The 24,713-nt window shown below is 35.2% G+C and overlaps 1 protein-coding gene across 7 annotated transcripts in view; it reads left to right on the top strand.

Moving 5' to 3' along the window:
• The window catches only part of ANKS1B (ankyrin repeat and sterile alpha motif domain containing 1B), a gene marked incomplete at both ends in the record, with an annotated part of 1,184,520 nt that overhangs the window by 183,968 nt on the left and 975,839 nt on the right, over positions 1-24,713 (top strand). For all 7 annotated transcript variants that reach the window (XM_082634609.1, XM_082634606.1, XM_082634608.1 and 4 more), the window contains 3 exons: positions 10,260-10,340; positions 17,711-17,867; positions 23,717-24,013. In XM_082634609.1, the coding sequence (XP_082490735.1) occupies positions 10,260-10,340; positions 17,711-17,867; positions 23,717-24,013 (535 nt within the window). The remainder of the gene's footprint in view (positions 1-10,259; positions 10,341-17,710; positions 17,868-23,716; positions 24,014-24,713) is intronic.

Genomic DNA, 24,713 nt, shown 5'->3' with positions numbered 1-24,713 from the left:
ATAGAGCTGCAGTGAATATTGTGGTACATGACCCTTTTTGACTTACGGTTTTCTCAGGGTATATGCCCAGTAATGGGATTGCCAGGTCGTATGGCAGTTCTATTTTTAGTTTTTTAAGGAACCTCCATACTATTCTCTATAGTGGCTGCATCAATTTACATTCCCACCAACAGTGCAAGAGGGTTCCCTTTTCTCACACCCTCTCCAGCATTTACTGTTTGTAGATTTTTTTGATGATGGCCATTCTGACCGGTGTGAGGTGATAACTCATTGTAGTTTTGACTTCCATTTCTCTAATGATTAGTGATGTTGAGCAATCTTTCATGTGTTTGTTGGCAATCTGTATATCTTCTTTGGAGAAATGTCTATCTAGGTTTTCTGCCCATTTTTGGATTGGATTTTTTTTTATATTGAGCTGCATGAGCTGCTTGTATATTTTGGATATTAATCCTTTGTCAGTTGCTTCGTTGGCAAATATTTTCTCCCATTCTGAGGGTTTTCTTTTTGTCCTGTTTATGGTTTACTTTGCTTTGCAAAAGCTTTTAAGTTTCATTAGGTCCCATTTGTTTATTTTTGTTTTTATTTCCATTTCTTTAGGAGGTGGGTCCAAAAGGATCTTGCTGTGATTTATGTCATAGAGTGTTCTGCCTATGTTTTCCTCTAAGAGTTTTATAGTGTCTGGCCTTACATTTAGGTCTTAATCCATTTTGAGTTTATTTTTGTGTATGGTGTTAGGGAGTGTTCTAATTTCTTTATTTTACATGTAGCTTCCCAGTTTTCCCCGCACCACTTATTGAAGAGGCTGTCTTTTCTCCATTGTATATTCTTGCCTCCTTTATCAAAAACAAGGTGACCATAGGTGCATGGGATTATCTCTGGGCTTTCTATCCTGTTCCATTGATCTATATTAACTATTTATGTGCCAATACCATGCTGTCTTGATTACTGTAGCTTTGTAGTATAGTCTGAAGTCCAGGAGCCTGATTCCCCTAGCTCCATTTTTCTTTCTCAAGATTGCTTTGGCTATTCGTGGTCTTTTGTGTTTCCATACATATTGTGCAATTTTTTGTTCTAATTCTGTGAAAAATGCCAGTGGTAGTTTGATAGGGATTGCATTGAATCTGTAGATTGCTTTGGGTAGTATAGTCATTTTCACAATGTTGATTCTTCCAATCCAAGAGCATGGTATATCTCTCGATCTGTTGATATCATCTTTAATTTCTTTCATCTGTGTCTTATAGTTTTCTGCATACAGGTCTTTTGTCTCCTTAGGTAGGTTTATTCCTAGGTATTTTATTCTTTTTGTTGAAGTGGTAAATGGGAGTGTTTCCTTAATTTCTCTTTCAGATTTTTCATCATTAGTTGATAGGAATGCAAGAGATGTCTGTGCATTAATTTTGTATCCTGTTACTTTACCAAATTCGTTGATTAACTCTAGTAGTTTTCTGGTAACATCTTTAGGATTCTCTATGTATAGTATCATGTCATCTGCAAACAGTGACAATTTTACTTCTTCTTTTCCAGTTTGGATTCCTTTTATTTCTTTTTCTTCTCTGATTGCTGTGGCTAAAACTTCCAAAACTATGTTAAATAATGGTGAGAGTGGACAACCTTGTCTTGTTCCTGATCTTAGAGGAAATGGTTTCCGTTTTTCACCATTGAGAATGATGTTGGCTGTGTGTTCCTCATGTATAGCCTTTTATTATGTTGAGGTAAGTTCCCTATGTGCCTGTTTTCTGGAGGGTTTTTATCATAAGTGGGTGTTGAATTTTGTCTAAAGCTTTTTCCGCATGTATTGAGATGATCATATGGATTTCTCCTTCAATTTGTTGATATGGTTTATCACATTGATTGATTTGCATATACTGAAGAATCCTTGCATTCCTGGGATAAACCCTACTTGATCATGGTGTGTGATCCTTTTAATGTGCTGTTGGATTCTGTTTGCTAGTATTTGTTGAGGATTTTTCTATCTATGTTCATCAGTGATATTGGTCTGTAGTTTTCTTTTTTGTGCCATCTTTGTCTGGTTTTGGTATCAGGGTGATGGTGGCCTCGTAGAATGAGTTTGGGAGTATTCCTCCCTCTGCTATCATTTGAAAGAGTTTGAGAAGGATTGTTGTTAGGTCTTCTGTAAATGTTTGATAGAATTCACCTGTGAAGCCATCTGGTCCTGGGCTTTTGCTTGTTGGAAGATTTTTAATCACAGTCAAAATTTCTGTGCTTGTGATTGGTCCGTTTATATTTTCTGTTTCTTCCTGGTTCAGTCTTGGAAAGTTGTGCTTTTCTAAGAATTTGTCCAATTCTTCCAGGTTTTCCATTTTAGTGGCATATAGTTGCTTGTAGTAATGTCTCATGATCCTTTGTATTTCTGCAGTGTCAGTTGTTACTTCTTTTTCATTTCTAATTCTACTGATTTGAGTCTTCTTTTTTTTCTTGATGAGTCTGGCTAATGGTTTATCTTCACAGAGAACCAGCTTTTAGTTTTTTTGATCCTTGCTATTGTTTTCTTCATTTAATTTTTGTTTATTTCTAATGTGGTCTTTGTGATTTCTTTCCTCTTTCTAACTTTGGAGGGTTTTTTTCTTCTTCCTTCTCTAGTTGCTTTAGGTGTAACGTTAGGTTGTTTATTTGAGACGTTTCTTGTTTCTTGAGGATTGTATTGCTATAAACTTCCGTCTTAGAAGTGCTTTTGCTTCATCCCATAAGTCTAGGGCTGTCCTGTTTTCATTGTCATTTGTTTCTAGGTATTTTTTGATTCCCTCTTTGATTTCTTCAGTGATCTCTTGGTTATTAAGTAGTGTATTGTTCAGCCTCCATGTGTTTGTGTTTTTTACAGACTTTTTCTGTAATTGATATCTAGTCTCATAGCATTGTGGTCAGAAAAGATACTTAATATGATGTCAATTTTCTTAAATTTACCAAGGCTTGATTTGTGACCCAAGATATGATCTATCCTGGAGAATGTTCCATGAGCACTTGAGAAGAAGGTGTATTCTCTTGTTTTTGGATGGAATGTCCTATAAATATCAATTAAGTCCATCTTGTTTAATGTGTCATTTAAATCTTGTATTTCCTTATTTATTTTCATTTGGATGATCTGTCCATTGGTGACAGTGGGGTGTTAAAAGTCCCCTACTGTGATTGTTTTACTGTTGATTTCCCCTTTTATGGCTGTTAGCATTTGCCTTATGTATTGAGGTGCTCCTGTGTTGGGTGCATAAATATTTACAATTGTTATATCTTCTTCTTGGATTGATCCCTTGATCCTTATGTAGTGTCCTTCTTTGTCTCTTGTAATCGTCTTTATTTTAAGTTTATTTTGTCTGATATGAGAATTGCTACTCCAGCTTTCTTTTGATTTTCATTTGCATGGAATATCTTTTTTCATCCCCTCACTTTCAGTCTGTATGTGTCCCTAGGTCTGAAGTGGGTATCTCGTAGACAGCATATATATGGGTCTTGTTTTTGTATCCATTCAGCCAGTCTACGTCTTTTGGTTGGAGCATTTAATCCATTTACATTTAAGATAGTTATCGATATGTATATTTCTATTACCATTTTCTTAATTGTTTTGGGTTTGTTATTATAGGTCTTTTATTTCTCTCTTGTTTCCTCTCTAGAGGAGTTCCTTTAGCATTAGTTGTAAAGCTGGTTTGGTGGTGCTGAATTCTCTTAACTTTTACTTGTCTGTAAAGGTATTAATTTCTCTGTTGAAGCTGAATGTGATCCTTGCTGTATACAGTAATCTTGGTTGTAGGTTTTTCCCTTTCATCACTTTAAGTATTTACTGCCACTGCCTTCTGGCTTGCAGAGTTTCTGCTGAAACATCAGCTGTTAACCTTACAAGGATTCCCTTGTATGTTAATTGTTGTTTTTCCCTTGCTGCTTTTAATATATTTTCTTTGTATTTAATTTTTGATAGTCTGATTAATATGTGTCTTGGCATGTTTCTCCTTAGTTTTATCCTGTATGGGACTCTCTGGGCTACCTGGACGTGTTTGACTCTTTCGTTTCCCATATTGGGGACGTGTTCAACTGTAAAATCTTCAAATATTTTCTAAGTAAGTCCTCTTCTTTTCCTCTTCTTCTTCTGGGACCCCTATAATTGGAATGTTGGTGTGTTTAATGTTGTCCCAGAGATCTCTGAGAGTGTCCTCCATTCTTTTCCTTCTTTTTTCTTTATTCTGCTGTGCAGTAGTTATTTCCACTATTTTATCTTTGAAGTCACTTATCTGTTCTTCTGCCTCAGTTATTCTGCTATTGATCCCTTCTACAGAATTTTTAATTTCATTTATTGTGTTGTTCATCATTGCTTGTTTGCTCTTTAGTTCTTCTAGGTCCTTGTTAAATGTTCTGGTATTTTCTCCATTCTTTTTCCAAGAATTTGGATCATCTTTACTATCATTATTCTGAATTCTTTTCCATGTAGACTGCCTGTTTCCTCTTCATTTGTTTGTTCTGGTGAGTTTTTACCTTGCTTCTTCATCTGCTGTGTGTTTCTGTGTCTTCTCATTTTGCTTCACTTACTGTGTTTGGGGTCTCCTTTTCGCAGGCTGCAGGTCCCTAGTTCCCATAGTTCTTGGTGTCTGCCCCCAGTGGCTAAGGTTGGTTCAGTATGTTGTTTAGGCTTCCTGGTGGAGGGGAGTAGTTCCTGTGTTCTGGTGGACGAGGCTGGATCTTGTCTTTCTGGTGGGTAGGACTGCGTCTGGTTGTGTGTTTTTGGGTGTCTGTGACCTTATGATTTTAGGTAGCCTCTCTGCTAATGGATGGGGTTGTGTTCCTGTCTTGCTAGTTGTTTGGCATAGGGTTTCCAGCACTATGGCTTGCTGGTTGTTGAGTGAAGCTGGGTCTTAGCCTTGAGATGGAGATCTCTGGGAGAGCTTTCGCCATTTGAGATTACGTGGAGCCAGGAGGTGTCTGGCGGACCAATGTCCTGAACTCAGCTTTCCCACATCAGAGGCCCAGCCCTGACACCCAGCCAGAGCATGAAGACCCTATCAGCTACATGGCTTAGAAGAAAAATGAGAAAAAAGAAAGAAAAATAAAATAAAATAATTAAAATAAAAAATAAAAATATTATTGAAAATTAAAAAAATTAAAAAGTAATAAAAAAAAGAAAAGGAAGAAAAAAAATTGGACAGACAGAACCCTAGGCCAAATGGTAAAAGCAAAGCCATACAGAGAAAATCATACAAAGAACCATACACATATACACTCACAAAAAGAGAAAAAGGAAAAAATATATATATATATATTTTTAAAAAAGAGAACAACCAAATCAATAAACAGATCTACCAATTATAATAAAGTCTAAATACTAAAGTAAAATAAACATAAGACCAGAAACAAATTAGATGCAGAAAGCAAACCACAAGTCTACAGTTGCTCCCAAAGTATACTGCATCAATTTTGGAATGATTAGTTGTCTATTCAAGTAATCCACAGATGCAGCGTACATCAGGTTGATTGTTGAGATATAATTCGGTGCTCCTGAGCATGCTGGGAGAAATTTCTCTTTTTCTTCTTTGTTCGTACTGCTCCTGGGGTTCAGGATTTGGCCCTGCCTCTGCGTGTAGGTCACCTGAGGGCGTCTGTTCTTCACTCAGACAGGACGGGGTTAAAGTAGCAGCTGATTAGGGGGCTCTGGCTCACTCATTTGGGGGGGTGGGAGGGGTACGGAATGTGGGGCAAACCTGCAGCGGCAGAGGCCAGTGTGATGTTGCAACAGCCTTAGGCATGCCATGTGTTCTCCTGGGGAAGTTGTCCCTGGATCACAGGACCTTGGCAGTGGCGGCCTGCACAGACTCTTGGGAGGGGAGGTGTGGATAGTGACCTGTGCTTGCACACAGGGTGCTTGGTGGCTGCAGCAGCAACCTTAGCCTCTCACACCTGTCTCTGGTGTCCACGCTGATAGCCGCAGCTCATGCCCATCTCTGGAGCTCATTTAGGCGGTGCTCTGAATCCCCTCTCCTTGCATACCCTGAAACGGTGTTCTCTTGCCTCTTCAGCAGGTCCAGATTTTCCCCAGACTCCCTCCCGGCTAGCTGTGGCGCACTATCCCCCTTCAGGCTGTGTTCACGCAGCCATCCCCAGTCCTCTCCCTGGGATCTGACCTCTGAAGCCCGAGCCTCAGCTCCCAGCTCCCGCCCACCCCGGGTGGAGAGGGGCAGACAAGCCTCTCGGGCTGGTGAGTGCTGGTCGGTACCAGTCATCTGTGTGGGAATCTCTCCGTTTTCCTCTCTGCATCCCTGTTGCTGAAGTCTCCTCCATGTCTCTGAAGTTTCCCCATGCTGCCCAGCCCCCGTCTCCACCAGTGAAGGGGCTTCCTAGTGTGTGGAAACTTTTCCTCCTTCACAGCTCCCTCCCAGAGGGGCAGGTCCCGTCCCTATTCTTTTGCAGGTCCCGTCCCTAATTCTTTTGTCTCTGTTTTTTCTTTTTTCTTTTGCCCTCCCCAGGTACGTGGGGGAGTTTCTTGCCTTTTGGGAAGTCTGAGGTCTTCTGCCAGCGTTCAGTAGGTGTTCTGTAGGGGTTGTTTCACACGTAGATATATTTCTGATGTATTTGTGGGGAGGAAGGTGATCTCCACGTCTTAGTCCTCTGGCATCTTGGACGTCTCCCTTCTGAATCTTGTAGATTTATTGAGATTTATGATCCACAATATGGGATATATTGGTAAATGTCTTGTTTTCACTTGAAAAGAATATGTATTCAGGTATTATTGGGTAAGTGTTCTATAGATGTCAGTTAGGTCAAGTTGGTTGGTAGTGTTATTCAATTCTTGTATACCCTTAATGATTTTCTGTTTACTTGTTCTATCAATTATTGAGAGAGACGTATTGAAATCTCCAAGTGTCAGTGGGTAGGTCTATTTCTCTTTGCAGTTGTATCAGTTTTTTGCTTCATGTATTTTGAAGTTCTGTTGTTAGAGGCAAAAAACATTTAGGATTCCCATATTCTTCAGATAAATCGACATCTTTGTTATTCTGAAATGGTTTTCTTTATCCCTTGTAATATTCTTAGCTTCGAAATCTGGTTTGTCCAATGTTAATATAGTTATTCAGCTTATTTTGATTAGTGTTAGTATGATTTTTCTGTCCTTTACTTTTTTTCTATTTGTATCTCTATATTTAAAGTGAATTTCTTTTAGTAAGTATATAGTTGGGTCTTACTTTCTTTAATCCAGTCTGATGATTTTTCTTTTTTAATTGGGGTGATCAGACTATTGACAGTTAATGTAATTATTGATATGGTTATGGTTATTGATATGGTTAAATCTGTCATCTAACAATTTGCATTGTATTTGTCTTACCTATTCTTTGTTCCTCTTTTCTTTTTTTTTCTTTTGCCTCTTTTGGATTTTTTTAATGATTTCATAGATTATTTTAAATAAGTACATTCCATTGTTTTAACACTTCTGTTTTACCTGTGGCTTATTTTTTCATTAAAAATAATCCTTGGGCTTCCCTGGTGGTGCAGTGGTTGAGAGTCTGCCTGCCGATGCAGGGGACACGGGTTCGTGCCCTGGTCCGGGAGGATCCCACATGCCGCGGAGCAGCTGGGCCCGTGAGCCATGGCCGCTGAGCCTGCGCGTCCGGAGCCTGTGTTCCACAACGGGAGAGGCCACAACAGTGAGAGGCCCACGTACAGAAAAAAAAAAAAAAAAAAAAAATCCTTTATTTGATTTTTAAATTTATATAATTTAGCACACATTTATTAAATAGCTGTTGTATTCAGTACTTAGAGAAAGAGTTATTGGAGTAGGTGGATCTTGATCAGGGCTTTGGAGGAATGGTAAGGTATGATTGGTTAGAGAATCTATTGTAGGTTAGTAGAAGGGCATGATTAAAGGCACAGAGGTGGAAATTAGTAGAGCAAGATGGGTGAGCTAGCAGGATGAACAAAAGTATAAGAATTTTAAGAATGTAATAGGAGATTGAAAATGCTTCAAGGATTGATTTAAAAAAAAGATTGGTAAAAGCCTAACAATCTTAATGAAATTGTAAAACATATGCACATTTTATAACTTTACTTGTTTAACTGTCACTTTTTTTATTCTCAGGAAGTAAGCTACCATTAAAGAAAAAAACCACTGAATTGAAATAAGGTTAAGATCAAAATAATGTTAAATCCTTACAACTGACTAATTATATTTGGCCATTAATTTCCTCAAGACCTTTTTTATTACCAAATAAATTGTTTAACTCTTATGTAACTTGATTTTTTTTAACAGTTTCCTGTTTTAAATTGTATAATGCTCTCTCTTGGTTTTATTTACTCTTGGACAACTCTCAATGTCCTTCATATAACCTTTTTCCTGTGCTGGACCCTGCAGTATTGTTAATATCCATGGTTCTATTGTCTGTCCCATATTTTTCTTTCTTTTTTTTTTTTTCTCACAAGGTACTTTCATATAGGTTCTCTGACAGTTTCAGTGAGGGCTGGGAGGTTTTCAGATTTTGAGCTGCCTTGAACTTGGGACTGTCTACCCAAGTCAGGTTTGATTTTTTTTTTTTTTAACCAGGGGTTGATAGATTTTAATTAATATCAGCCTTTGAGAAAAGGTTTCACCTTGCCCCCATATACAAATTATCCACTGAGGTATTTGAGTCTGATGGCCTCCCTCTTAAAGAGTCTGGTATCAGGCACTCCCTTGGTTTTACCTTCTATTTAATAATAATTTGTTCTAACAATTTGTTGAACTATGTTCTAACAAATATAATAGATGCTAGTACTATGTTCAACTACTGCCGTAAGAGCTTTGTAGGTATTGATTTATTTGATTTTTCACAACATTATAAGGTAGTACTATTATTATCATCTCTATTTTTCAGACGAGGAATTGAATTTCAGAGAGGTTAAACACTTCATGCAGGGCTACCCCCAGCAAGTAATGGAGCCAGGTTTTTGAAGTCAGGTAGTCTAACTTCAGGGCCATGCTTCTAACTAGATATTTTTATAATCTTCTGGAGATCCTTACTTTTATGTAAGTATGTCAGATACTTAAAATTCAGTGTCTCCAAACCTGAAGTCATTGTTTGCTTTCCATCTGCACTGTCTTCCCCAAGGAAATTTGCTTGTCTTTTCACATCTTAGTTAATGTTGTCATTTTCCTTTTGGTCATTTAGGCATTAAATTTGAGTCATTCTGTGCTACTATTTTCTCCTTCCTTCAATTGATCCCTGCATCTTATTGATTTGTCCTTTTAATAACTGTTGAAAAAGTACATTCTGCTCATTTTCATTGTCTCAACTTAGTTAAAGTCAGTTGTGATCTCTCATTTGGAATAGCTATTCATTCTCTTCTCAGAGATGCTTGTGTGCTCTCTGGTACCTTGATTATCTTAGCACTCTGTAATTTTTAGTTTATGTGTCTCTCTTCTCCATTAGACTCTGTTCTCATAAAGAAGGACCGTGAATTATGATTTTGTACTCTCAGTGCCTAGCTTAATATGTGACATACAATTGGTATACAATAAATATTTTGTGAATACATGAATTAGTTTGTCATTAGATGTTAGTTTTGATGGCTTTGATAACAGTTTGTTTTGTTTTGTTTTTTATTTTGGTCTACTTTTGGAAAAGTGTCTTTCAATGCCTAATTTTTTCAAAAGCTGTACGTAGTTTCTGTAATTGTAGTGATCAAGGATAAAATGGATTCTTTCATGTAGTTACATGTTATCTTCAGAATATATTGTATAGTAAAATAACTTCAAAACTGTTAGAATCTTTTTATGGTTTGTGATAGTCCAAATCTTTCATTATATTTTCAAGAATGAAATATGTATTATATTCTCTTAGTAGGAATGGAACAGAAAGAAGTGTTTATAATCTTTACATATGCAAAAATATAATTTATATAAACCACTGCCATCTCAGAATGAAGATGTTAAAAGGGAGTAGGCAGGTGTCATAAATCTTTATTCTTGGTAAAGAATATAATAGTTGAATGTTAATTGCATCCAATATTTAAGTAATGACAGAAAGTGATAGGGAATTTTTGGGTCCAAATTTAATGCATGGCAGTGGGCCTGCATTTACTAATTTCTGAAGGTAGCTATATTCCCTAATAATTTCCCTGTATCAAATACATGAAGATATTGTTCTGAGGGGAATGCACAAAAGGTGGCAGTTGTTTTCTGCATGAGTAAAATTTTCATATGCAACATGATGCTGACTGTGGGTCTATCAGGCTTCTTTTTGTTTTTCAAAGCACAATTCTGCTTAACTGTTAACTCTGTGCTTGTGCTTTATTTGCAGCATCTGGCGAGGCCCCAATGTGAACTGCACAGACAGTTCGGGTTACACTGCTTTACACCATGCAGCCTTAAATGGACATAAGTAAGTGCCACTTATTTGGACTGGAAATCTTTGTGTATTTAGTTACATGTGATGAAGTTAATTATGTCTGATGGTACCTGTCTCATGTTGCCATGAGTCCCCTGGGCTTAGATGAATTTGGAGAGGCACCAGGTGTTCAATACCTGACAAGTTGAAAGAGGTAGGAATGTTGCTGAGATGATTACATACAGAGTGTAAGTCAAGTCAAATATCACACAGGGAAAATGGAAGAAGTGACAGAACCATGTTAGTCGTGTGTACCTTTGGTGAGGGAATAGGATACATCACTTAATGACACCTCCCTACTTTTTTGGGTGTCTTCACCAAATATGGGATTATTCACTAGGAGTGAACTCTTCAATAGAGTCTTGCTGTTATAAGCCATAGGCACTTACATGAACCACTTCAAAATCCTCAAACTAAGCTAAAATGCTTTGTCTTTGTCATTCATGGATGGTCTTTCAGGTTTTAAACTTCTTTAACCTGTTTTTCCGAAGGAAAGTGACCCTGTTCATGTGTCTCCCCTCCTATCTGTTTTTCCTTTGCTTTAATGATTCAAGTTAGTCTTTTCAGATCTGGATCATTTCATTTCACTTCAGTTTTATTAGATGTGGTAATTACTGCCTTAAAAGTGCTAGTTACCTTTTATTTTCACACTTAACATTTCTTTCATTCTGTGAATTGAGACACAAGGGACTTAGTTATACTTGATCACATTTTAAGGCCCGAAAGCTCTCATGGAAGAAACATCATTTTTGTCATTATTTATCATTATGACATTTTAATCTAACTTATTGCATAAATTGAACATTATCATTCTGTTTGAAGAATCATCCAAATTATATAAAATACCATGAACTGAATGTTTCTTCACTTAGATTTTCAGTATTGGAATTCCCAAATTACATTTCTTTTCATCCACTCCTGATTCTTTATTATATCAACTTATACCATCTAACTTAGAACTTCTTATTTTGCTGAGTGTTTTTCAGCTATATGCTATCCTTCTGTAGAGTGGAAAATGTGTCCAGATCCCTAACATCTGAATCTTTTAAAGGAATTACTATTTATTCTTCTTTGTACCTGAGTCATCAGGAGTGAAATCTATTAAATAAGCCCAAGCTGGCTTTTTTGGCCATCTTAGTTGTAGATTCAGGGTGGTACCATATTTCTTAGTTCCAATGGGGAAGACAAACTATCAAATCTAATGGACAGAAGATCTTGAGCTTGACCATTTGAGCTATACAACTTTTCTTGTTCTATCTCAGCTTGGCATTATAAGTATTTCTCAAAATAACATTGTCCCCAAATGGACATATCCCTTCCTGATTTTCAATGAAGTTTTTAGTAAATGTTTTTGGTTTAACATGACATCCTGTGAAGTTCTAACCATTGAGATATATTTCTCTGAGGCCTCTTGCATAATTCTTAGTTTTTATTGGCAGTATACAAAGTGAAGATAATTTAGGTGATTGAATAGCAATCATTAAGATTATCATAAAGAGATGAGGATTTGACTGTACATCTTTTAAAATCTCTTTAATTGCAGATGTTCTCTGAGAATTATATATCTCTGCTTTGCTTTTATCTAAAGGTCTCATTTATCTTTTCTTTTAAACTCTTTCTAGAAAGATTTTGCTTAGTGTCATTCTGTAGGTATTGGAAAAAAGCAGGAAAATTCTAATCCCATCTCTCCCTCCCTGCTAGTTATGTGACCTTGAGCCATTTCATTAACCTATTTAGGCCTCAGTTCAGTGTACTGAATACAGTGGCTGGATATTTGTTGTTGTTACTTCCAATTATAACATTTTATGATACACTGTTTTATTATTGTTTGTGGCTCCGTTATGTACTATGATGTTACAATTCTGAAATTTGGATTTTCATCTAGAGTATGAGATTTCTTGATTTTAAATTATTTAAGTTACCAAGGACTTTTAAAATTAGAGATCATTTATCCTACCCTGCCCTCCTCACTTCTTTCATTTTATAAATGGAGAAACAAGACCATTCTGGATAAGTGACTTAGTGGCCACTTAGTTATTAAGGTGGGGCTGTTTCTAGAGTCTAAGTGTTCTAGTTCCAAGTGTATGCTTTTACCAGTACTTCACATTATATCCCCTCTGTGACTGTATGCACATCAGTTTTCTAAATTCTTGTTGGTTTTTCTCTGTCACATTATGTATTTCTTTTTTCCATTATCAACAAGTAGTGTGTTCTCATGGAATGCTGATTTAAATATTGGCATAAGAAAAGATATTTGACAGATAAAAAAGTGTCATAGAATATACCTCAGAGCCAGAGGAGAATGGTTTTTCTTTTCTTTGTCTTTGCTATTCTCACTTAGCATAGGTAATGAACTATTGTGTTGTATTACTCCCAAGCAAAAGACATTTTTTTATGTCATAGACATTCTTCTATGTCAGCATAGAAACACATCATTTCTATCTTTATTCCTGCTGCTGTTGTATCCATCAGCTCTAGGTTGTTTTCATAAGCATTACTATTTCTAGGCTGAAGTTCATGGAATTATAGAGCTGGAAGAAATATTACATATTTATTACAAATAAATCCTATAGTTTATTCTTTTGCTTTGGGCACATGCTTTCCCCTTCCCTCCATTATATAATCTATGGCCTTGTGACTTCCCTGGTGGTCCAGTGGCTAAGACTCTGCACTCCCAATGCAGGGGGCCTGGGTTCGATCCCTGGTCAGGGAACTAGATTCCACATGCTGCAACTAAAATCTAGCATGCCTCAACTAAAGATCCTGTGTGGCACAACTAAAAGATCCCACATGCTGCAACTGAAGATCCCACATGCCGCAACGAAGGTCCCATGTGCCGCAACTAAGACCCAGTGCAGAAATTAAAAAAATAAAAACCTATGGCCTTCATACTACAAATTAAGCCTGTATCCTCTTTATTTTGTATGTTTTATTGGGAGTTCTTATTTATCACTGGTCGTTAATCCACAAGTGGAGCAGCATTTTATACCTGAAATACATTATTTCATAATGAACAATTCATGTCCACTTAGCCAAATCAGGACACAATAGAAAATGTAATGTACTCTTGGTGATTTCTGAGTCATTTGTAATTACAGATTAGAAAATTTTTACCTTCAAATGATAGAAAAAACATGGTCAGTAGAACAAATTTAACTAGCGATGATTATAAATAAATTATTTCAATAGATAGGCTAGAGATTTTTCTCTTTTTCAAAATATGGAGGATTAATTGTCTTGCTCACCTATTTCTACTGAAAATTTGATTCACTTAATTCTCTTCTGAATAGCAATTAACCAGCTTTCCTCCCTCCTTCCCTCCTTCTCTCACTCCTTCCCTTACTCCCTCCTTTCTTTTCTTCCTTCTCCATGCCTTTCTTCTTTCCCTCTCTTCCTCTGTCCTTCTTTTCTTTCTTCTTTCCTTTCTCCCTGTCTTTTTAACTAATAATCTTATCATTCCCTGTAAGGTTTTACTAAACCTGTATATTCATGTTTCATTTCAATTCTCCTTCTTTTCTTAGCAACTTGCTCCTTTTTTTTTTAAAGTTCCATCTCATTAAACTATGTTGGGTACATTGTAATTCTTGGCTACTGTTTTGGAAAATGTCAGTACTAAATTGTTATTGTATCTTTGAAATACGTATGTTATTTGATATGTGCAGGGTTAAAATATTTTCTCTTCTCACTTCTCATTCTTTAAATATTTAATGCTTGAATCCTAGATTCCATTATCTATAATCCAAATTGTATCTCAAATTGGATCTAGAATCCACATAGTAAGCTATCTGCTGCACTTTTGATTTGCTCAGAGTAGGCTTTCTAATGAAAGAAGGGTACTTCCTCTAAAAATTTGTATAATCTAGTCCATGAAATTGCCCTTTGAGTTACCTACAAATATCTTTTGTTGATTGCTTCTTTCTTGGATAAGGATATTAACTAGTTAAACTTTGGCTTTATTCACTCTATCTGGAAATCTATGAGAGTGAATTCAGTATATAAAGGAGCTCCAGTTAGAAAGTGAAGTGTATTGTCCTAAAGGCTTTTGACCATATTGAACACATTTGCAACTTTATTTTCATTAAGGAGAAGTAAAACCTTCAAGAAAGTGTGAAATCAAGAGGGCCTTCATGAATTTGAGAATTTCATTAGTTTGTTAATACTACATCCATATGAAGATGATTTACATTTATTTCAAAATTCTTTGCATTACCAACAAACACAGGAGGATGGAACAAAATAAATGTCTTTGGTTAATTATAGGGAAACTTGCTGTTGAGGTAAAGAAATTTGAGTGTTGAATCTTCCCAATTAATTTAATTTTGCTCAGAACATATACTGAACTTCTTAAAAGACATTTCATATTAATCAGAAGTATTATTTATGTCTATCAGAAAATGAAACAACTTAAACACAGTAGCAAAAATCAATACTTTTAGAATTCCTGTTTTTACCTGAACTTACATATATTAGCCTCAAGCTACAAAATGTTGCAGTGATTTAAGTTGGATTATTATTAAATTTAATTTGATATTTTTGTTTTGTTCCTGGGAAATGGAATTATTTTTCCTGTGATCTCATCAACTACACTTATTTTAGTGTTTTGGAACATTTCTTATTTATCAAATGCTGTTAAGAAAGACTGCCACTTTATCTTTAAGATATAGGGATTACTTCTTTGCTTGCTATTCTGTAGACAGTGTTCATTAATATAACTTAATATTTCATGCCAGGTAACCAAGTATGGTCAAAATATTCATTTCTGGATACCTCTGGAAGATATAAGATGCAACTTCAATAAAAATTTAAAAATAGGTGTTAACTAGGCTTATTATGGTGATCAGTTTGCAGTATATACATATATCAGATCATTATGTTGTACACTTGAAACTAAAGTCATGTTATATGTCAATTATATCTCAAAAACAAAACAAAAAAAACCTTGATTTGGTGGGATCCTGTATTAACTACTCTTCTTGTTTAGACATTAAAGAAAGTACCTGAAAATTTAATAAGCTCTTGATGAGCCTGGGTGAAAAAGGCCTGTATAATACATATTGCTTGTCATATACAAGGGATATACAATCATAAGAAATTAATGACACTATATTGATTAATATTTTGCTTAAGATTCAGTAAGACTAACAGGCACTTATTTGATCAAAGATATAACTTTATATTTCACAGATATGTTTTCACATTAGAAATCTGATCTTAGCCAGTTTATTAGCTGGTATCTCTGAACAAGATGAAAGGCTCAACTTAAATAAAAATTTTAAAATAAATTTAAATTTAAAAATAAATTTAATAATATATTTATTTAATAAAATGAATAAACTTTAAAAAAAACTGAAATAAAAATAATAGTATTTATTTAGGAGCTTGGTGTTCACCAAAGATAATTTCATAAACATGCAGGTTTTTCTTTTCTGATTTAGATATTAGATGATGGTAATACTATACAATACAAATGATCAGTATTAGTCAGTTTTTTCACTATATCATACATCTTCCTGATAGATAAAGAATGAATGCATATCACATACATTATTAGAAAATGTCAACAAAAATTGAACCATATAACAAATGAAATTCTGAATGGTTTGAGTGAGAGTAAAAGAAAATAGTATTGATGATCCTATCAAACTTTTCTTTACTCCTAGAAAGGAAATGCTTTTAGAAATTTCAGACTTTTTTTTTTTTTTTTGCTTAGGCTTTGAGGGATGAAATTAAAACCCTTCACATAATTGTCTTTCTTGCTATATGAATTTGGAGAAGGCTGTTTTTTTGTAGGATAAATTCTACTTGTTACATCCAGGTATTTAACTGTGCTTCCTTTGGTATTATTTTAACTTTTATTTAAATGCTGATATATTTCAGATAAAAAAATCACTAGAATTGTTCAATCTTGCAGCAAACTGCTTTAAGAATAGTTTTTGATTGTATACAGTTTTACGGTCATTTTCGTTTCTCATTTGATTCACACCAAAACTCTTTGAGACCGGCAACAATATGTACTCTCTAAATTCTATTTTAACAATATCTGAAAGAGAGACAGAGGTTATTTGAATTGTCCAAGGTAGCCAAGTTAGTAAATACTAGTAGAAAGTTGGGACTTCAAACCAGATCTTCTGGTTCTCAGCTGCTTTTGTTATTCATAAGTATTGAATTCTTTTTACCACTTTGTAAGTTATTTATCTCAGAATGGATGACCCTATATAACAACTTTTACGTGGCAGAGAGTGAGAAGAAGCATAGAAACTGGACAAACTTCAGGTTTTCTTCTGATTTTCAGACTGTTTTTGCCAAAGGTGATCTGAAGGAAGCATTTTTACTTTTAAAGGATTTAATTTTTATTTGGGGCAAGAACTAATATTTGTATAGTGTTTTACTGTTTATTGAGTGGCTTCTCTTTTATGTTCTCGTTTACTGTTCTTACCAGTCTTGAGCAATAGGCACTATTATTATTATTTATATTATTTTCTACAGGAAAGAAAAAGAAAAATGAGACTAAATAATACTCTAGGGGTCATATCATTAAGTAGTTTGCATAGCTGGGACTTTAAATTCAAGTCATTTAAATTCAAAGCTTATAAAATAATACTGATTTTAGAAAAGAAATGTTAAAATGAGGTTTATTTTTATTTTCTCTGAAATCTTATCATTAGAAACTGCATCAGTGATAGAATTTGTCTCATAAATGAATTTCCCTCTTAAAATCATTTCTTAGCCTTGGAGGAGGAAGGTGAAAGAGTGCACAAGTATAAACAACACACATTCAAAGTATGTTCTGTGCCATGGCTAAACCTTGGGCTTATACTGCAGGGTCTCTTTCCTACTGTGCTGCTTTCTCTTTTATATGTATCTTCAATCCCTTATTCCAGTTCTCTGTAGGGATGATGTGTAAACTCCCTAAATGACTCTTGGTAGTATGATAACTTTTTTTTTGTAAACAGGGAGTTTGCTTGCACCTCAACTCTTCCTTCAGGCTAAATCTCAGATACAGATTATCTGGAAATACTCCCTTTTTGCAAAAGATGAGACGAGGTATTCTTTTAAGTTATTTGACTAAATTCGTTCAGTTAATAAAATTAGATAAATTTTGCTGAAATGAATTCTATTAGGTAGTTTTATGGTTAGTCAGTGCTCTGTGCGTGTATGGTGGTGGCTTGTTCCAGGTAAGTAAAATAGCCAAATGCTGAAGAGGCAAACTCTTAAACCCAATTGTATGTCTCAGTACCTTGAATGATTACTATAAATTGCCAGCCAGTATCTAGTATACTTTTATAATTATCTGTTTAATAAATGCTGCATTGTTCAGCATATTTTCTTTTCTGTTGTATTCTTTTGGTTTTTCTACTTCTTAGGGACATAGTTCTCAAACTGCTTCAATATGAGGCATCAACAAATGTAGCAGACAACAAAGGTTATTTTCCTATTCACCTGGCTGCCTGGAAAGGAGATGTGGAAATTGTGAAGATTCTTATTCATCATGGACCATCGCATTCCAGAGTCAACGAACAGGTGCACTTGACAAATATTTGCTCATGCTATGATTTTTCGAGAGTTTTGCGGAGCCAAAGACACATTGAAAAATCGATTATTTCTATCTTTACCCTGCCAAAGACCTTTCTACTGCTGAATTTCCTAAAGGAGAAAGTTGAAAACTTCTTTGGCATTTGTATATGGTACATTGGCACTAAGTTGGACATTTGTAAAGATATTTATTAACAAGAAAATCCCACATAAAGGAAGTAATTGTAGTATTTTTGCCTGCTTTACATAAGCATCCATTTTATATTTATTAAATATTTAAAGACAGAACAGAATTCACATTTGTAATGTGAATTAGTTTTTCTTAATAAAATTTTAAATGCTAAAATGGTGACAACTATCATTTGCATAATGCTTTACCATTTACATAGCACTTTCACATTAAGTACAATTTTGTGAATTAAAATGCAAAATACAGTGTATACAGTTGCTAGTCACATATTAAATTAAAAATTTCCTGTATGTGTAGAGATTATACCTATACCTATATCTACACATACATACATATATATATATATACACACACACCCGCCCAGAGTAAGTTGAGTAAAAAAAAGCAGCAGGATGATACTGATAGATAAAGTCAAAATATTTGTAAGTACATAGTATCCATGTTACACATAATGCATATATTTAAAAAGTAATGCCATTCTTGATATTCTAAATAAGTAAGACCACAGATTCCAGAAAGTAAAATACAGTCCTCTAGTACAGTATGATAACAAACATCTTGAGCTCTGCATGCCCCCTACTGTTCCCATTGTGTAAAACTATATTTGAAAACCAACATGTAGTCCAAAAACTGAATTACAAATATGGCATTAAGCTGCAGGTTGGCAGTTATCCAATATCAATGGAAGTAGGTTACTCCAGGGTAAGCACATCTAATGAAGTACAATTAGCATATTTTTCAAATGGATACAGACTTTGCAGACCTTAGACTGAAATTCAGATTAAAGAATAAAAAGTAACACTTGCCAGCTGTGAACAGCAAAGGGAAGAAAAATGTATATTTTTTTCTTACATCAAAAGGCAGTTGTATAAAGAACTAATCAAGAAAAATGTTCTATTAACTGGAACACTGTCATTATTATTTATCGCAATAAAATGTCTGTTTACAGGTTACAAAATACAGAATATTTTTATGAGAATACACTCATTAATTCAAATCTATAAAAAATGACAGATATGGCTATCTTTATTGGCATATCATGCTAAAAGGAAATTTATGAGAATGCTGACTGTTCCTCAGAAAACCAAGTTAAAAGATCATTTGTGGAATGAGCCATCTGGTGGTTATTCTTAAAACTGTCTGAATGCCCCAAAGCAAACCTGAAATAATAAGATGGAAAAACAAACCAAGTTTAAGCAAGGGAATGTTACTTTCTCCAAACAATATTTTTAAAATGACATGAAAATAAGAAAGAAAAACCCTAGAATTTATTTACATTTGAAAGCTGAATATTTTAAATGGCATATAACTGTAATGGTGTGTTTTAAAGAGAAACAGTTATTTTTTGTGATGTTGAATAAATCAATTTAAATATAAAAAAGGTTTTTTTGAGGTGATTGGACTTCAGAATTCCTTTTTTACTTCTCTTTATGTTGTGGTTTCTATTGGAAACAAGTTGAAGTTTCTTGAGGTTTTTAATATCATGCTTTCAGTATTTTTTTGTTTGTTATTATGTATATACGCTTTTAGTGCTGACATACTTCTCTCATTCAATGTCATTTCTTCTAAAAGTTTCTGATGTAGGAATTTTGTTTTCACAGGTAAATTCTGATTTTAGCTTTATTTCTTTTTTTCCCCATGAATGGGACAGAAATATGCTAATTAATTATAAGCCTTTATGTATTTAAGCAATAGAGGGCAGGAATGAAAATGGTAATGAACATTTATTGAGACCTATGATAACCAGGCACTGTGCTAAGCACTTTACCTGTGATATGTTATTTACTTAGTTCTCGCAATCCTTGGAAGTGATTTTTATCACTTCCATTTTATAGATGGGAAATCAGGCTCAGTAAAGCTAAGTAACTCTTCTAAGTTCACACATTACTAAGTGACTTAAATTGAGACTTGTATTCAGATCTCTGTAATTCCAGAGCCCTCCATAATAGCACATTGGTATTCTAAGTGGTAAATCCTATCACTTATGGAGTGTTTACTATATGCCAGGCATTGTGCAGAGTACTTCATCCACATTATCTTTCTAAGCTCTACCACAGCCTGATGAGGTAGGTATTAATTACTGTTCCTACCTTATATATGGGGAAAGTACCTTAGAGAGATTAAGTAACTTGCCCATGATATCACAGCTTCTAAGAAATGCAGCCAGTATTTGAATTCAGGTTTTTCTGATCCAAAGCCCAAGCTTTTAACCGGTAATACACTATGTTATAATGTTAAAATTATACATAATTGTCAGGGTTTCATTCTGATTTCTGAATGCTGTCTTTGGTTTCTAATACAGCTTTCTTTAAAAGTAATTCTACCTTATGTTTTAATGTTTAAATCTTATAAGGCATTTTCCTATATGTTATCTCCTTTGGTTTATAAGCTGTATTCTAAGGTTATAGGGAAGGTAATATTCTAATTTTACCGTAAGATAAGTTAAGAGAGATAGAGTGATTTATTGTTGCTAAAAAGTACATGTTAGCACTTCAACCTGGATCACCATTTTATACTGCCTTAGAATTAGTTGTCAACTTAGGGTGACATAATTTTGAAAATAAAGTGGACTCTGCCCTGATTTTGGTTTTTATAATTGCCACATCCTTCCTGTCTTTTGTCAACAGGTTTATTTCCTTTCTTCTGATGTTATGTGTGTTTTCAATTTATATTTCTCTGTATATTCGTTTCCCTCCTGCCTTTCCTTCCTCTTTCCTTTTCTTCCACCTTCTCTTCCTCTTTTCTTCTGTATTTTAACATTAGAGCAAAAACCAGAGGAGCCTTATCTCATAAGTATATTCCCTTGCCATTCACCAAAACTCAAATCCAACTAGTGTTAGATAGTTTCCATTAGTTTGACTTTGAAGTAAGATCTTTGGTAAATAACTTTTGTTAGCCAGTTTCATACTGCCACCCATTGTCTGGAAGTGTCCCAATTTTTCAGAGAACACTCATCTGGTAAAAAAGAAGGAATTCAAAACAGTTTAAGAATATTTAATGTAGACGTAATAGCAATTATTAATTAGTGCTTTATCACAGCCTATTTATTTCAAATTGGATTTTTTTAGACCACTAGTGAGTATGGACATGAGTATACAACCATGCCTTTTGTAAAGGTAGCACCGTTGTGGTCTTCACTGACGTGACAAGCCAAGTGTGTGTTTGATATTATGGATAAACTCTATGAACATTTTCTCCTGAGTAAGTCTTGAATGATTGAAATAACTTTTTCTTGAGATCTGAACAGTGATAACTGGAGTTAATAGAAAAATTTCAATTTTGTACTTATAATTTCCTAGGCTAAGGCCTTTGCAAAGGTAGAGAGGTCTTTGAGGTATTGTTTCATAATTTACTTTTCTTTTCCTCAAAGAGGTAGTATATCTTAAAAAATGAGATTGAATCTCTTTTCAACCAACGGGAAATTTGGTTTGGTAAGGAGGCATATTTCTATATCATATTTTCATGGTTTAAGGTAATAAGATTGATTTTTAAATCAGGTTTATAAAACTTGGCCAGATAATAAAATCAGGGAGTGCAAGCCTCTATGTTGTCAGTCTATGAGGAAATAGACTATGATAACACATTTAAACTAAGAACAAGAATGGCTCCCCCAAAGTGCTGGAAAAACAATACCTCCAGCTGGATTCCCCACCTGTCAGATCTTAACTTTTTGTTGACTGTCTTCAAGGAGTAGCTTTTCCTTTGCGTTTGGCCTTCAAATGCCCTCTTCTGATACTTTAAAAGTAAAGTAGTAAGAAGACTTTTCTGTGCTTTTTTTTTTTTTTTCTTTTTTTTTTTTTTTTTTGCGATATGCGGGCCTCTCACTGTTGTGGCCTCTCCGGTTGCGGAGCACAGGCTCCGGATGCGCAGGCCCAGCGGCCATGGCTCACGGGCCCAGCCGCTCCGCGGCATATGGGATCCTCCCAGACCGGGGCACGAACCCGTATCCCCTGCATCGGCAGGCGGACTCTCAACCACTGCGCCACCAGGGAGGCCCTTTTCTGTGCTTTTTTCCCCCCATCACTCCTCTTTTTAAGTTTTCAAATCTTCTCTCTACTCTCAACTTACTTATCTGCGTTGTTTTATCATCCAGAGCAAGGCTGAGCTACTTTCTGGAACGATAAGATTTGTTTGGGTTTGTACCCTTAGAACAGCTATCTAAGCAGCTACTTCCTATTTCAACTCAGTTGGTGTTCTTTTGGGCAAAATCTATAGAAATTCTGCTTTCAGATCACTAGCTCCATGTTTTTCTTCTTTGGCAGTAAAGAAACACATGGCAGGCAGTGTGGTACAGTGGAAAGAGCATAAATGGGTTTTTGATTCTGGTGGATTACAGGTTCCAAAAGATCCTGAATCTGCTTGGGCGTGTAATTTAACTTTTTTGTATTTTAGTTTCCTCATCCATGAAGTGGAGATGTTAATACCAATCTTGTAGGCTCATTTGTAAGAGTTAAAGGAGACAATGTATGTAAAGTTTTTAGACACTCAGCAAATGGTAGTAGTAATAGTTTCTATTGTGGAAGATTGTATTAAAAGTACCAACTTTGGGTCTAGGCTATTTAGGCTCAAATTCTGGCCCCAATACTAAATGGCTGTATAATTGAAGGGCAGTTATTCAACTACTTACTACCTCAGTTTCCTCATCTGTAAAATGGGGATAATGATAATAATATTTATCTCCTAGTGAGGATTAGATGAGTAAACATGAAATGCAACTGTGCCTGGCACATAGTGATAGCTATGATGATGACTCTGGTGATGAAATCCTCCCTTGCTCTCTAGAACCCTCATTTAGGACATTGCATTTTTGTTACTAAAATTTCTTGTTCACATTTCTACTGATTAACCTTCTGCCTCCTGACATAGTCATACTGCATATACCTACACCATCTGCCCAAAGAATCTGAAAGGGTACATCTCCCTTGCAACTGGGTTCAGTTTTCTCCATTTTAACATTTTATATTCTGCTAAATTCCTGGGGAAATCTCATTGATTTTCAACTGAAACACTTATAAGCTACACGTGTAATACTGTGATATTCCTTATAACTTGTATGGTATGGGTATGGTCTGCTTCTCAATCCATGATTATATTTCAAAAAGATATGGTTTAATCTTAGGGCCAGTATGTCTTTATTCTCTTTGGAAAAGAAGCACTGATTTATACTTAAACGAAAGATAAAATGAAACTTAACTTGGGAAGCCTTTCTGTAAATCTTTCATTATCAAAGAATGTACTATCTCAACTATCTTTTGGAAAGCCAGTCTGTTAAAAGTGTATTAATTTCTCTCATTAACAAATGTCATGGAGACACTATGCACAGTGCAGATAACACTGACCATCTGGGCCCAGCAGGGCTACTGACTAACATGACTAAATCATTTATCACTCTTGGAAGCTGGAATATATAGTGTAGGGAAAAGTTTGATTTTTTCATTTGAAGTAATAAAAATAAAATGTGATATTTTTGGTGTAGTAAATGATAGGTACTAGTATCAAATATAAAATTCTATTAGGCATACTTATTAAAACAGATAAATCTTAAACTTACATTTTCAAAGCATCTTAGGTTTTAAATGACTGTATATAGGTTTTGATAAAGGATTGAATTTCTGAAAACTTGCACCTTATGTCTTTGTCTTAACAGAACAATGAAAATGAAACTGCCCTACACTGTGCAGCTCAGTATGGACACTCAGAAGTAGTTGCTGTTCTCCTGGAAGAGCTCACCGATCCTACCATCAGGAACAGCAAGCTGGAAACTCCTCTGGACCTGGCAGCCCTCTATGGACGGCTTAGAGTGGTCAAAATGATCATCAGTGCACACCCTAACTTAATGAGCTGCAACACTCGAAAGCACACACCACTACACCTTGCTGCACGCAATGGTCACAAAGCAGTTGTTCAGGTGCTGCTGGAAGCAGGAATGGATGTGAGCTGTCAAGTGAGTCTTCTTTTAGCTATGCTTCAAAAACAATGGTGCTCTTGTTTTGCTTTGAGATACAGATGTTAAAACTTACAGGAAGAAATCTTACTATTTTTTAATTGGTCAAATGGTCTACATGTATCTTTGTAACTACTAAATTCAAAATACCCCACCACACAGCTGGGAAATATAAGGCATAATCTCTAACCTCATTCTACCTTAGGGGCTATGCACATGAAAAATTATTACTAGATGGCAGTTGTGTGTGGTCTCCTTAGTAATTGTTTCCCTTCTCCCAGTATCTAGCACACAGTCTGACATACACCAGTAATTCAGTCCAGTTGAAGTTGAATGAATGAATGAATGAAAGGAATGAAATTCACTTTAACATTTTTGAGTTGTACTTTGTGTTTAATATGTTGACACATTTAGAATACAGATCTCACAGCTATCCTGTGGGATTGAGAGCCATTAAATTCCAGTACAGAGATGAGGAATCAGATTCAAAGACTAGGAAACTTGCCTAAGGATACATAGCTCGTAAACCCAGAATGTGAATTTAGACTTACTGATTAAAGTCCAGGCCTTTTTCCACAATAGTGTACCTCTATACATGGCTAATAAAGGAAGGATCACTATGCTTAAGGTCAATAAGAAAAAAATTTACTGGGAGGTGTGATTTGAGTTGAGCTTTGAAGGACAGATAACATTTAGATAG

The sequence above is a fragment of the Mesoplodon mirus genome (genome assembly GCF_964341445.2).
Source record: "Mesoplodon mirus genome assembly, chromosome: 11".
NCBI classification, from domain to species: domain Eukaryota; kingdom Metazoa; phylum Chordata; class Mammalia; order Artiodactyla; family Ziphiidae; genus Mesoplodon; species Mesoplodon mirus.
This window is presented reverse-complemented; position numbering and strand designations above follow the sequence as displayed.